At 42.5% G+C, this 14,006-nt stretch overlaps 1 protein-coding gene across 4 annotated transcripts in view; it reads left to right on the top strand.

Annotated features, from left to right (window-relative positions):
• Positions 1-14,006, top strand: part of edc4 (enhancer of mRNA decapping 4) — a 51,845-nt gene that overhangs the window by 11,246 nt on the left and 26,593 nt on the right. Inside the window, exons 9-18 of one of the 4 annotated variants that reach the window (XM_061721140.1) lie at positions 5,413-5,496; positions 5,589-5,684; positions 6,184-6,283; positions 6,530-6,710; positions 6,806-6,872; positions 8,583-8,674; positions 10,255-10,436; positions 10,915-10,994; positions 12,526-12,661; positions 12,746-13,041. In XM_061721140.1, the coding sequence (XP_061577124.1) occupies positions 5,413-5,496; positions 5,589-5,684; positions 6,184-6,283; positions 6,530-6,710; positions 6,806-6,872; positions 8,583-8,674; positions 10,255-10,436; positions 10,915-10,994; positions 12,526-12,661; positions 12,746-13,041 (1,314 nt within the window). Of the gene's footprint in view, positions 1-5,405; positions 5,497-5,588; positions 5,685-6,183; positions 6,284-6,529; positions 6,711-6,805; positions 6,873-8,582; positions 8,675-10,251; positions 10,437-10,914; positions 10,995-12,525; positions 12,662-12,745; positions 13,042-14,006 lie in introns of all 4 variants that reach the window. The other 3 variants (XM_061721139.1, XM_061721138.1, XM_061721136.1) reach the window with 3 other exon arrangements.

Below are 14,006 nucleotides of genomic sequence, written 5' to 3'. Positions count from 1 at the left end.
ATTGTGTTGATCCATTTACAAACTGTGTCCTTCCTGCAACTGACGGGCCACATGCCCTGCAGTGGACACACACCATGGCCTGTCCCTCGTATCTTAACCACAGGAACTGTGTCAGCCATTGTTCTTCCCCTAAACGTCTAAAATGCATAGAAATGTATATATTTTATATGAAAAAACTAAATGCTGTAATAGCATTGAACTTTCATGACTGTACAGACAGCCTGAACCTGAGCATGGTCATCGTAAATTAAACAAAGTCTGCCTGCATTGGGCAGTTAAACAGAACCGCACCTAAATTAAATGACAAAACGACAAAAGACAAGCAGCTCCTTGTCTTTCAGAACTGTAGTATGGAACTCCGAACAGATCTGCTCAAAGTTCAGTGATGAGGAGCTCACTTCGTGAGCTCCACTGAACTATTTGTTATAATTTTGATTATTTAATTCTTTATTGATTTCATAAAATATTCAAATTTTTTGAGATTTTTTTATTTGGGGTTTTCATTAGCTGTGGGCCATAATCATCAAAATTATAACAAATAAAGGCTTGAAATATTTCACTTTGCATGTAGTGGGAAATAATATATTTGTTTCACCTTTAGTTGAATTTACTGAAACGAATTAAGTTTAGCAATATATTCTAATTTTCCGACCTTCACCTGTATATTATGACCAATAAATAAGAGCATAATATATGTCCCATATCATAGCATATCAAGCTCATGGGATGTTTCAGGTATGAGGAACTGTGCAACAGATGCCTGGCTCCTCTGGGATGTTACATTACGTTTCTGGAGGGTTCCCTGCAGCATGCTGTCTAACACACCTCTGGGAGACCTCTGTTTCTTCTTTTAGGATGAGGTGGGGTGTCTGGAGCCTCTGGAGACATCTTGACTTTTTTTTTTTGTTTAAAGCCGCGCGTGTCGGTGCAGTTAGCAGCAGTGAGAGGTAAAGGCTGATTTATGGTTCTGCGTCAGACCAACGCAGAGCCTACGCCGTACGTTGCGCGTCGCCGCGTACCCTACGGCATAGGCTCTGCGTCGATTTAACGCGGAACCATAATTTACGCTTAACTAGGCAACGGAGCGCAAAGGGGTTCCGTATTGGTTCAATACGGAACGCAACTTTTAATTCCCAATTACGTAACAATTCCGTATTTCAAGGGACGGGTGGCAAGCCTACCCCCCACTCTCCCCCGCCTCTTTTGCCAACCTGTCACTCTCTTCATCAGAAGAAGAAGAATCCATGATTCTTGTCGCTCCCTCTGCTAACCCTTCTCCTCCTCCTCCACCACCACCAGCCTCGTTTGTTGCCTCCATGGTTGCCTCTGGCACATTTTTCTTCTTAAAATAATCGACTATAGACCGCTTCATACTGCATCTGCTTTGTTTACCTTTTTGAGCGCGCTGCGTGTTCGCGCGTGTGGCCGCGTGCACTGCTGTGCACGTAACGTGCGCAGACGTCACCAGGTGCAGTCAGACAGAGAGAGAGGAGAAATAGGACTCGCAGGAATGAGCCAGAAAGTAAGATTGTATTATCAACCACTCCATTAATTCAATTCAATTCAATTCAATTTTATTTATATAGCGTCTAATACAACAGAGTTGTCTCTAGACGCTTTACAGAGACCCATACCCAGAACATGACCCCCGAGCAGTTATTACATAAACAATGGCAGGTAAAAACTCCCCTAGTGGGAGAAAAACCTTAAGCCAAACAGTGGCAAGGAAAAACTCCCCTTTAGGAGGGAAGAAACCTTGAGCAGGACCAGGCTCATCAGGGGGGACCCTCCTGCCGAGGGCCAGACTGGTGGGTCAGGGACGGCAACAGCACAGCAGGCAGGTGGAAGCAGCAACGGGATGACCGGGGGTGGGGACCGCAGGCCAGCACACAGCTCCCGAAGCTCCGGCCCAATCAGCAAGTCCCAGGTTGGGGTGCAGGGTCAGGAAAAGACTTGTGCTCCGTAATGCAAGCTACAAGCCACCCACGGCCACCTGCAGGACAAAAGAGAGAAAAGGGAGGAGAAGGGGGGGCCAGCAACGGGATGACCAGGGGTGGGGACCGCAGGCCAGCACGCAGCTCCCGAAGCTCCGGCCCAATCATCAAGTCCCAGGTTGGGGTGCAGGGTCGGGGAAAGGTTGAGAAGGGGCAGGGCCAGGGAGAGGAGTCTTGAGGGACGAACATTCTCCCCCGCCCAAAAGGGGCCGTTACCCTGCCCCCCTCACTCCCACACTGCAGGTTCCGGTGTCCGGCAAAGGATGCTGCAACATGGACAAAAGAGAGAAAAGGGAGGAGAAGGGGGGGCCAGCACAAGAAACCACAGGAGCGACTCTGACACACTAAAGTTTACACTACCTAGAGATTTACCAACACCAGCTAGAGGTTTACTAAACACTAACTATAGGCTTTACTAAACAGAAATGTTTTAAGTTTAGTTTTAAAGGTGGAGGTGGTGTCAGCCCCCTTAACCCAGATTGGAAGTTGGTTCCATAGTAGTGGCGCCTGATAGCAGAACGCCCGCCCTCCAAATCTACATTTAGATACTCTAGGAACTACGAGTAAACCTGCACTCTGAGAACGGAGAGCTCTGACAGGAACATAAGGCACTATCAGGTCTTGCAAATAATGCGGAGCTAAGCCGTTTTGGGCTTTATACGCAAGTAGTAGAATTTTAAATTGGATTCTGAATTTTACGGGTAACCAATGGAGCGACGCTAACACTGGCGAGACGTGGTCTCTCCTGCTAATTCCTGTCAGTACTCGTGCTGCTGCATTTTGGATCAGCTGGAGCCTATTCAGCAAATTACTTGGACATCCTGCTAACAACACATTACAGTAATCTAGTCTAGAAGATACAAACGCATGAACTAGTTTTTCTGCATCACTCTGTGAGAGGATTTTCCTAATCTTTGCAATATTACGGAGATGGAAAAAGGCTATTTTACAAACCTGATTGACATATGGTTTAAACGACAAATCCTGATCGAAAATAACACCAAGATTTCTCACAGTTGCACTGGAAGCCATCGCAACACCATCTAATCCCTTCCTAAGATGCTCTGGACCAAGAATGATAACCTCTGTTTTATCTGAATTTAGAAGCAGGAAATTTCTGGACATCCAGTCCTTGATGTCCCTAAGACATGCCTGAAGTTTAACTAACGGTTCTGTTTCATCCGGCTTCATAGACAAATAGAGCTGCGTATCATCAGCATAACAATGAAATTGTATGCCGTGATTCTGGATTATACTTCCCAACGGCTGCATGTATAAACTGAACAAGATTGGCCCTAGCACTGAACCCTGCGGAACACCATAACAGACCCTTGACTGTTCTGAAGAAACCTCATGTACATGAACAAACTGGAACCTGTCAGATAGGTATGATTTAAACCAACATAGAGCTGTCCCTTTAATCCCAACAACATGCTCTAACCTGTGCAGTAAAATGCCATGATCTATAGTGTCAAAAGCAGCACTGAGGTCCAGTAGAACCAGTATGGACACTAATCCCTTATCTGAGGCCATAAGGAGGTCATTCGTGACTCGAACAAGTGCTGTCTCTGTGCTATGATGCATTCTGAACCCTGACTGAAAGACTTCAAACAGATCATTTCTATACAAATAGTCACATAACTGGCTTGAAACTGCCTTTTCCAGAATTTTAGACACAAATGGAAGGTTGGAAATTGGTCTATAATTAGCTAAGGTGTCTGGGTCAAGAGAAGGTTTTTTAAGTAAAGGTTTAATTACTGCGACTTTGAAAACCTGTGGTACATATCCTAAACTTAGGGATAAGTTAATTTGGTCCAGTATTGTCGTACCAATAAGAGAAAAAATATGTTTGAATAGTCGAGTCGGGATGGGGTCTAACATACATGTGGTTGACTTAGCTCTATTAACGAGTGAAGTCAGCTCAGGGAGGTCTATAGGATCAAAACAGTCTAGAGACAAGTCAGAGCCTAGGGAAGTCGCTAAAGCTGAAGAAACACCTACAACCGGCTGGTTGATTTCTTCTCTAATTCTCGCGATTTTACTGTTGAAGAAGCCCATAAAGTCCTCACTACTGAGAGCTGCAGGAATGCACGGCTCAACAGAGTTGTGACTCTTTGTCAGCCTGGCTACAGTGCTGAACAGAAAACGTGGGTTACTTTTGTTATCCTCTATCAACGTTGAATAATAAGCTGTTCTGGCTTTGCGAATGGCTTTTTTATATACTATTAGAATATCTTTCCATTCACGATGAGAGTCTACAGACCTACAAGAGTACCACTTCCTTTCCATTTTACGCACGTTTTGTTTCAACATGCGGATATCTGAATTATACCAGGGAGTTAAGCTCCTGTGGCTAGAAACCCTCCTTTTCAAAGGAGCAACTTCATCTAAAGCTGAATGCAACAAATCAGCAGTGTTACTAGCAAGGAAATCAACATCTGCAGAGGTAGAACCCAGGTCACTGGCCTCGACTACATCACTATTTCGCACTGTCGTAAGATAAGCAATGGCCTCCCTAAATTTAACAATAACTTCATCAGACAAACATCTGCTAAAATAATACCTCCTATTTTGCACTTCAACATCAACAAAATTAAATTCAAACGTTATTAAGTAATGGTCGGATAAAAGGGAGTTTACAGGTGACACCAACAGACCATCAGTTTCAACACCGTAGGTGAGAACGAGATCGAGAGTATGATTAAAACAGTGCGTCGGTTTATCCACTTTTTGTGAGATACCCATTGATTCTAGAAGAGAATCGAAGGCTAATTTAAGATTATCGCTTTCAACATCCATATGAATGTTAAAATCACCCACTATGATGAATTTATCTGTGCTGATCAATAATCCAGAAAGGAAATCTGAAAATTCAGACAAAAACTCCAGATACGCACCAGCAGGGGGCCGGTACACTACCACTAACACAACTGGCTTCTCTGATTTCCGGCTCGGAAATTTCAGACCAAGCATGAGGCTTTCAAATGTATTATAGTTGCACTTAGGTTCAATTTTTGTTTCGAGACCGGAGTTATAAATTGCTGCGACTCCTCCGCCTCGGCCCGTGCTTCTAGGAATGTGATGATTAAAGTAGCCGGGCGGAGTTGATTCATTCAAACTAACATACTCTTCCTCCTGTAACCATGTTTCTGTTAAGCAGAAAATATCACTCCTGCTCTCTGTAATTATATCATTTACCATTAATGCACTAACACAGCCGAGTGGGAAAAAAAAAATAAAAAACATTTTTTCCCACTAGTCCTCTTGCAAGTAGCACCGGAGCGACTTCATTAAATTTTAACTCGCACCTTAATAAATTAGGTCGCATATGCGACCTAATAGGTCGCACTCTGGAGCCCTGCCCCCTTTGCTTTATAATAACATTTTCTTCCCATTTTTCTTTCTAAATGTTGTACAGATGTCTTCATGAGTTACGCCCTCACGGAGGACGTCCCCTGTCCTGCCTTCTTTTCTGTGACAACCACAAGAGACAGGACCCAGAGTCAGTACCCATTTGTACACAAGGCTTTCACTGAAGATTGTAACGTTTGTGTATTCCGAGTCATACTGATTGATTCCCTTATTTGCCTGTAGAGTTCCTTTCTGGCGGTTTCTGATCACAGGAGCAGACCAGAATCAGGAGTTGAAGATGTGGTGCACCGTTTCCTGGACCTGTTTACAAACCATCAGGTTATTTCTGAAGTTTTTCATTTTGAGTTGATATTGTCTCCATCGCCTTTCACCTTTTGTCATATGACACGACGGTCCTCTGGTATATGTTTGTCAGCTTTCAATGTGAGGTTCTTAGCGCTGACCCATAACTTCAACAACTGCTGAGACATGCTGGCATATACCAGCATAGTTCCTGTACAGGTGAACAGAGACTTAGCGTTGCCAAGCTTTCTCTCTGCTTGGCAATTCATGACGAGGGGTAACACATTTAGTAGAATTAAAAACACAACATTTTAACCAAGTCTAAATCAGATAACCCAATGAATGTACTATCTACCCGGAAGACTCCTTTTAGATGATGGTTCCCACGTTCAGTTTAGCTCCCAAGTGAAGTTGAGGTTGATTTATTAATTTTAAATTTGAATCATTTAGCATGTGCTTCTGGTTTACATTGTACTTGAACAACAACAATTGAACAATATGTAAATATACTAATTTGGATGACCCCCCCCCGTAGGTTCTGTCCAGATCCATTCAACTCATCAGTTCTGCCAGGTCTCAAGGCCAGTTTGGACCTCTCTGCTGAATATCTCATCCTGACTGATGTGCAGAGAAAGGTCGGTACAATGTTTTCAGATGGGAGGTTTAAGGAATATTTGGAAAGATTAAATCAATTTAAAGATGTTATACATACTGTATACCAACAAAATCTCTCCATCTGGAAAAATTAAAACTTTAATTCAAGTCTTCTTTTGCTTGGAAGAGCAAGTTTGGGTTGATCTTGTTAGGTGCATCACTGCCACTACTGTTTTTGCTCTCTCTGCCTCGCGCTTCATCCTCCACCTGACATCATACTTCGACAGGTTCTGTATGTGATGGAGCTGCGGCAGGACCTAGAAAGGGGAAAGGCCAGTTTCACAGCCGTGTCAGAATTCCTGCTCACCCACCCAGTGCTCAGCTTCGGAGTCCGGGATGTCAGCCACAGCCGACTGCGACACACCGAGGTCCTCCCCGCAGAGGAAGAGAGCGAGAGCATAACAACAGGTGCTTACCTGCACATATACACTTACACTGGTGCAGTGACATAAATCACATTTTCTCCTTGATTAAACATTATGTTTCATGTCTTTGTCCTCCAGAAGGAACTCAAGGCCCCACAGAGTCCAAGTCTGGGATCCAGATTAAACTCTACTGTGTCCATACCAAGTGAGATTTCCTCCGTTGTTAATGTCTCTTAAACTCATGTTGCTTTAAGTTTAGCAGAATGAACCGTACATTTTCCAAGGAGCAGTTTGGCATTGAGTTTGGGTTTAATGAAACGTGCAGTTAAGGATAAAAATGATCATCACCAAGATTGATCCATTTTAAATGTTTTCAAAACAGTGTTGTGTGCGGCTGACATCCATGGTCCACTCAAAAATAACTAATTAACACAGAAACCCCCTAAGAATCTCAAATGGGGTCCATATGTGAACAGCAGCTGTGGAGAAGTGCTATGAAATTCTCATGTACTTGACTCTGTGAGAGCAGTTTATGATTGTGTCTCCCAGAGGGAGAAGAGTGGCTTAACAGTTTAACGTCTTGTTATTTAGCAGCAGAATCCTTCAAATTTCCTTCTCAGTCTTTCACATTCTCATCAGCTGTCATGCTGCTCCTTGTGTATTGTGACGATCACTTCACAGACTGCGGTCGAGTAGCCGACCATCACTTTAGCTTGTTTACCGTATTTTCACGACCATTCGGCGCACCGTGTGGAAAGGCGCACCCTCAGTTTTGTGTGTCATTTTTGGATTTAAAACACACATACGGCGCACCGACCCAAAAAGCGCCGTCTACAGACACGGAGCGCGCACACACGCGCGCCACAAAACACACACACGCGTGTTGCAGAACACACACACAAGCACACAACTGTGCTTATTTAAAAATAGAGCGGGAGCAAAACTTAGTTTGATTGTATTTTATTTCAGTTTTTACATTAATCAAACCCTTCAAAGTCTTCATCCTCTGTTTCAGCATTAAAGAGCTCCACTAATTCAGCTGTGCCAGTCCGAATTTCCTCTCTGTCAGAGTCATTTCTGTGCCGTGCGGCCCCTCGGAAATGCCGGCTTTTGCAAATGCCCGAACAACAGTCCCAACAGACACGTTAACCCACGCATCAACAATCCATGTGCAATCCGTGACATAACTTGCCCGGCGCTGCCTTCCCCTCTTGGTGAAGCTGTGTTCCCCCTCAGTCATCCATCTCTCCCACGCTGCTTGCAGCCTCACTTTGAACGGCCGGTTCACACTGACATCCAGCGGTTGGAGTTCCTTCGTCAGACCTCCAGGAATAACAGCCAGCACAGCGTTCATATTTTTAACTTCTTTTTTTACACTGAGATGGGCGCGCATAGAATCACAGATCAGCAGCGATGGTGATGTGTGAAAGAAACCACCGGGACTTTTCATACCCCGTTGTGCGGATCCCCACCGTGCCCCACCATTCACACGCCCCCTTCTCCCTTTACCGTTCTCATGGTGGCCGTCCGCCTTGCATTACCGTAATACAGGTAATACAATGGGCGCACTGTTTCATTGGGCACGCGGCACATATTAAAAAAAAAAAAATAATTTCTGTGCGCCTAATGGTCGCAAAAATACGGTAATCGCACCCACTTCACACATTTCTGCAATAGCACGTTATGTTATTTTGGATATTCATGTGTATGTGTAAAGTAGGTGTGTAGGAGAAAGATAAACGAATCAAACTTTACTGAGGACATTTCCACAAATAGTCAAAATTGCAAAAACTGTTTACCCGACAAAGTTCTAGTACAGAAATATTACTAGGTCACTAGGTCAAACTTACTGTAGTTGCACAGCAGCACATGTATCAGCCTTGCTTTAATTTGTACTGCACATGTGTGTGTTTAGGAGTTTGCAGGATGTCCAGATCTGGTTTCAGCCCAACGGGAGTTCCCACTTGCCAGAGTTTCTTCCCCGTTCTGATTCTCAAGATGGGCTTGGTAAGTCAGCAGTAAATGGTGAAAGATGGGAAAAATCTGTATTTATACTTATTCACATCACAAATTATAATCATTGTTTATTTAAGTGTAATTTCTGCACTTTTTTTATTTAAGTTTTTTTTTTTTTTGCTGTCCATTGATGCTTCTCATGCCATTCTTTTCTTTGGTGTTTGACTTCATAGTGATCGGTTCGTGCCTTTTAGGTTTTTATACCTTTTGGTGTGATGGAAACGGCTGCACTTTATAGGTGGAGTAACACTCCCTGCTGTTACATGTGCACTTTATTTGTTTGTAATTTAGTTTTTGTATCCCCCTGTTTTGATCCCGCTTAGGAGAAGGGGATATTTTTTGAGCCTCTTATTTTCCTCCATATGTTTATAAATGCATATGGTTCATTGTTTTACATTGAGCTGCTTAAAAAAACAAAGAATCTTAAGTTAGTCTTTACAAGTGTAAAGTTGGGGACTACATTGTGTTTGTATTTATGAAGGAATGTTACATTCAGGTCAAAAGCTTTTTTTGTGGAAAGTTGAATAAACATTGGCATAAAGCAGCATATTTGCCCTTTCTCAGGTTGTTAACAGAATTAAAAACATTAAAAAAAATACCTTGAGGTAATTTAGAACAGCACAAAATGTGTGAATAAATTAATCGCATAGTTAATTACAGAAATCATGGATTAATTAAGATTAAACATTTTAATCGTTGTCCAGCACTAATATATATATATATATATATATATATATATATATATATATATATATATATATATATATATATATATATATAAATAAGCAATTTAGTAAACCGAATTTGTATATTTACATATTGTTCTTATTTATTTATTTACTTCTTTTATTGGCTTGTTCTCTGTTGGATGTTGGGGTTACTTCGTTGGCCGACATTAGTCGGCTTCACGCTTTTATTGTGGCTGAAATTGGAAGCTTTGCTGCCCCCAGCATTGCATGGTGCATTGAAGTTAAAAATAAACATGTATCACTGTGCTGACAAAACTGGAGATTGACTGTCTGACATTTTTACAAATGTTCGTAAGTGCCATAATCGATTACATCAACAGTTTGTTGCAGACCTGCCTGAAGGCCTGGTTTTTGTCCAGACTTGTCATTTTTTATCTTTATTTTACAATATCCCAGCGTAAAACGTGAGCATGGTGCTTGACTACTGGCTTGTTTGATACACCTTAAAACAAGAATAAGCTGCTAAATTCTTTACTTTTTGTGAACTTTATCTGGCAAAACAGAGCAGAAATGGGCATTAAAGAGCTAAAACAAATAATTGAAGACAGACGATGGAACAGCAATGTCCACTGTGAGAAACCTTTTGTACATACTAGTCTGTAAACTTGTTGAAGTGGTTACAAAAAACAGTATCACTGTGAAGGAATGTAAAATGGGCTCTTTGCAGTCGTGTTATGCAAAATCTATCAGTAGTGAATAAGTTAACGTGTTCTGGATTGAGGAAAAGATGAAGTGAATGCATGATTTAATTGTTTGGACTTTTTGGATCAATCAAATATGGGCACCCTGCTGAAGTACTCTTTGCATTTTGTGTACCAGCAGGGTTTTTGGACCATTTCACTGATCAGAGCTCTGACAAGGAATCGGGGAGTGGCTCGCAGACCGACTTGAGGAAGATCCCATCACTTCCTGCACCTTCGGACTTCCTGACCAACTCGGGCATCAGTAGCGGCGCGATGCCCAAGCTGATGACTCCCGATGCTTTCATGACACCAAGCACTTCGGTAAAGACCTTTTTGTTTTTTTTCTCTTCTGGAAATGTCCTCTGGAAATAAACACTTATATACCAAGCAAGTTTTTGTTTGTTGCCTCGCAACATTGTGCCAGTGAATAACACTTCCTTCAACATACTTGTTGAGTACTGGGAGCAACGCTAAACAAGAGAAAAATGAGGAACACATGTTACAGGACAATAACAGGAAGTTTATTTATTTATGTTTATTTGATATGGACATAGCAATTGCATTGGACAAACCAGATGCATTGTTTAAGTGTTTTAGCACAAGTGCTAATTCGCAACACTAGAAGTAATAGAAATAAGTGCATGGATTTTTCTTCAACTTTCTTTATAGTTATAAGATGGCAGTGTTTAGTTGGGGTGAGGCCCATCCATTTAAAAACCAGATTATACTTTTTTCTTTTTTTTTATAAATGATTTTTACTATTTTATGAATTTGTTTCTTGACTGGTGTCACCTCCTAGGTACCAGTGTCTCCTGGAAGCAGTGCCAGCAGTCTGACTATCGTGACGGGTATCAGCAGCAACTCGGACTCAACCAACAGGTGAGTTTTTCTGCATCATTTAGAAAGGACCAGATGGTTACGATGACCTCAGTAGATATATAAACATAGTGTGTTTACCCTGAATTGCTTAATCAGTGGAAGCATATAATTATTAAATATGTTCTTTGCCGTTAGGGAAATAATAAATTAGTGCAGATGCAATTCATACTTCATACTTGGGGGTGAATAAAGTAGAGTTGAACTGAATTCAGTTCTGTTCAGTTAAGTTGGATTAAACTGTGTTTGGATGATGCTACTGTAAGTTTCATCCGTTTTTGTTGGGGAAGCAGCAGTTGATCGATTGGTGACTGGAATGAGCTGACTAAATGCTTTGAGAAAGGTATCTCCTAGTAAATAAACCCATCATGACACAGTCCTACACTGGTTTGTACGCTTGTCTCCGGTGTGGAACATTTTCCTTGAGTACAGAATACTCAATGAAAGCAATTTGCACAGCCAGTAAGATAAAAAATAAGCTGTGGAAAAGCAGCAGCAACCAAAATGTCCAACACTTAAAACAGCATGGCCCTACAAACACATCCTTCTTTGATATCGTATTACCTGAACAGGTGAAGGTAGTTCTCGGTCAGCATGTCCAGCCTGACTGCTCTGTCTTCATTTCCTGGTAAACCTGTTTATATTTACAAAACTAGAAATTCAGCTCTTTATTGTGCAGTCAAGATGTGTGGATAAACACGTTTTGTCATGTTCCCATGGACATCTTTACATTTTCAGATCACTCAAGAAAAATTTTAAGAACGAATTATCTGCTTCATAAAAGACAGATCTGCTGTAATTACTTTTCTGTTGGATTTTAACCTCCTGAGACCTAGTGCAATTCTTTTTCCTTGTTGATTTTAGGCCTCTATTAAGAAATGAAATATTATACATATGTGTACGCCTTAGGAGGTTAAGCAAATGCATCTATATGCAAAGCTTTAGCAGTTTAGTGTTTGGAAGGCCTGTTATTTAAAGAATCAGCTCTTTAAGGAGCATTTCTGCATCTAGAAAACTTGCTCATCAGAACTATTTAGAAGATCCAGCTCCTTGCAGGACTCAGCACTGAGGAAGCTGCACTTATGACAAGATGATCTCATAGTGGTGTCTTTGGAGATGTAGTTTTCCTGTATAAAGGTTATAAACTGTTGGGTCGGAAGGGAACAAAAAATGAAAACAAATTTTTAAACCCCCTAGCATCAGCATGGCAGAACCTGTGTCCGACTGGACTCTCAGCAGTCTGACCAGCACTGATGCAGCTGGACCCTCCATGTGATTTATTGCCTGTGTTGTTCTCTCAGATGTAAGTCACTTTGGATAAAAGCATCTGCTAAATGACAGTAATAGTAGTATTTAGGGCCAGTCCGTTTTTACGGTTGTTTACAGATCTTACAAAAGAAAAAGGAATTTGCAGGTGACACCTTTTTAAAGAATAAATAAATAGGCTTCGGTACTGAATAACCAGAATCTGTCCGGCTGGATAGAATAGTGTTAACAATCCTATGGACATGCTTGTTTGTGCTCCTGTGTTCAGAGCTTTGGACGACATCAGTCAGAGTCCCAGCAGAGCGGACAACAACAACGGCAGCAGCAGTCTGGGGCTCTCTGGCCCCACCAGCAGTCCGAGAGCTGCTTCTGCTGTGCTCCTGCCTGGACTCGAGACTCTACAGGTGAGCTCCCACACACACTTACACCAGCGTCTCATCACTTGTTAGTCACGACTCCTCTCATTTAATCTTGCTCTCCATCTCCAGCCTTTGCCATCTCCTATTGGTCCCCTGGCTATGGACAACTCTCAGATTCTGGATTCCCCGCTGCTGCCGCCTCTGGCCTCCCCGACCAGGGCCCGCTCCCCTGATGTCATCTCCTCAGCCTCCACAGCCATTTCTCAGGACATGCCCGAGATCGCATCTCAGACCTTGCAGCTTCAACGTGGACTTGTGCCCAGTTTAGAGTCCTTACCCCTTTCAACACTGCAGACGGACAGTATGGCCTCTGCCGCCTCTGCTCTGCACCTGCTAACCTCGCAACGCACAGGCAACAACAGCAGGTACGAGTGAAGTTGGTGTAACTTTGAATAGAGGGTATGCATTGACATCACTTCCCCACTGGACCACGCCCCCTTACTCGCACTGAGTGTCAAAAATGGCTGCAATTAGTAGGGAAAACTGTGGAGAAGACGGGATAACGGCCGATTATCGGCTTAAATTAAAGGCAGTTGGACTTGACAGTGACCCGTACAGTTACCCGAAGAACCAGTGGTCCATGGACATTAATATTTGGCCACGTATCGAGTTTACGGATATTTATATGTACTTAATTTTGACGCCGGGGAAATACACGAAGCAAAGCTTGAAGGCATACAAAAGTCTTGACACTTGCTCCTACTACAAGGCAGGATTTGTTGGTGAAATTTAAGTGATGAGGACACCGAACTTCATGATTTGACCGTTTAACGTTAGCTACCCAAAAATCCAACATTACTTGGTACAAAATGGGAACCGCAAATCCACGTTTCGGTGCCTGGAATCCAGTTGTTTCTGCGAATTGCAGCGATCCATTTGTCTCTCTCAAGCTTATTTTTCGGCAGTCTGTAAAACAATAACTCCGATTTCTTGCTAAATCTATGAGTACAGTCGATCGCACAACAGCTCTTTCCCATTTTAGATGTTTTCGAGTTGCTCAAACTAAAAGTTGCCACTCAGTCTTTCTGCCACTCAGTGAGCGTAACCCGCTGTGAAGTTGCATCTGTGACGTCATGCACATTTCCTCCATTACCGTATTTTCGCGACCATTCGGCGCGCCGTGTGGAAAGGCGCACCCTCAGTTTTTTGTGTCTTTTTTGGATTTAAAACACACATACGGCGCACCGACCGAAAAGGCGCCGTCTACACACACATGGAGCGCCGCCTTACAACAACACACACACGCGCGCGCGCACAACACACACAAATAGAGCAAAAATAAATAAATTAAAAATAAAGCGGGAGCAAAACTTAGTTTGATTGTACTTTA

Source organism: Cololabis saira, chromosome 5, assembly GCF_033807715.1.
Source record: "Cololabis saira isolate AMF1-May2022 chromosome 5, fColSai1.1, whole genome shotgun sequence".
NCBI lineage: Eukaryota > Metazoa > Chordata > Actinopteri > Beloniformes > Belonidae > Cololabis > Cololabis saira.
The sequence above is the reverse complement of the archived record's forward strand: the minus strand, read 5'-3'. Positions and strand labels throughout refer to the sequence as shown.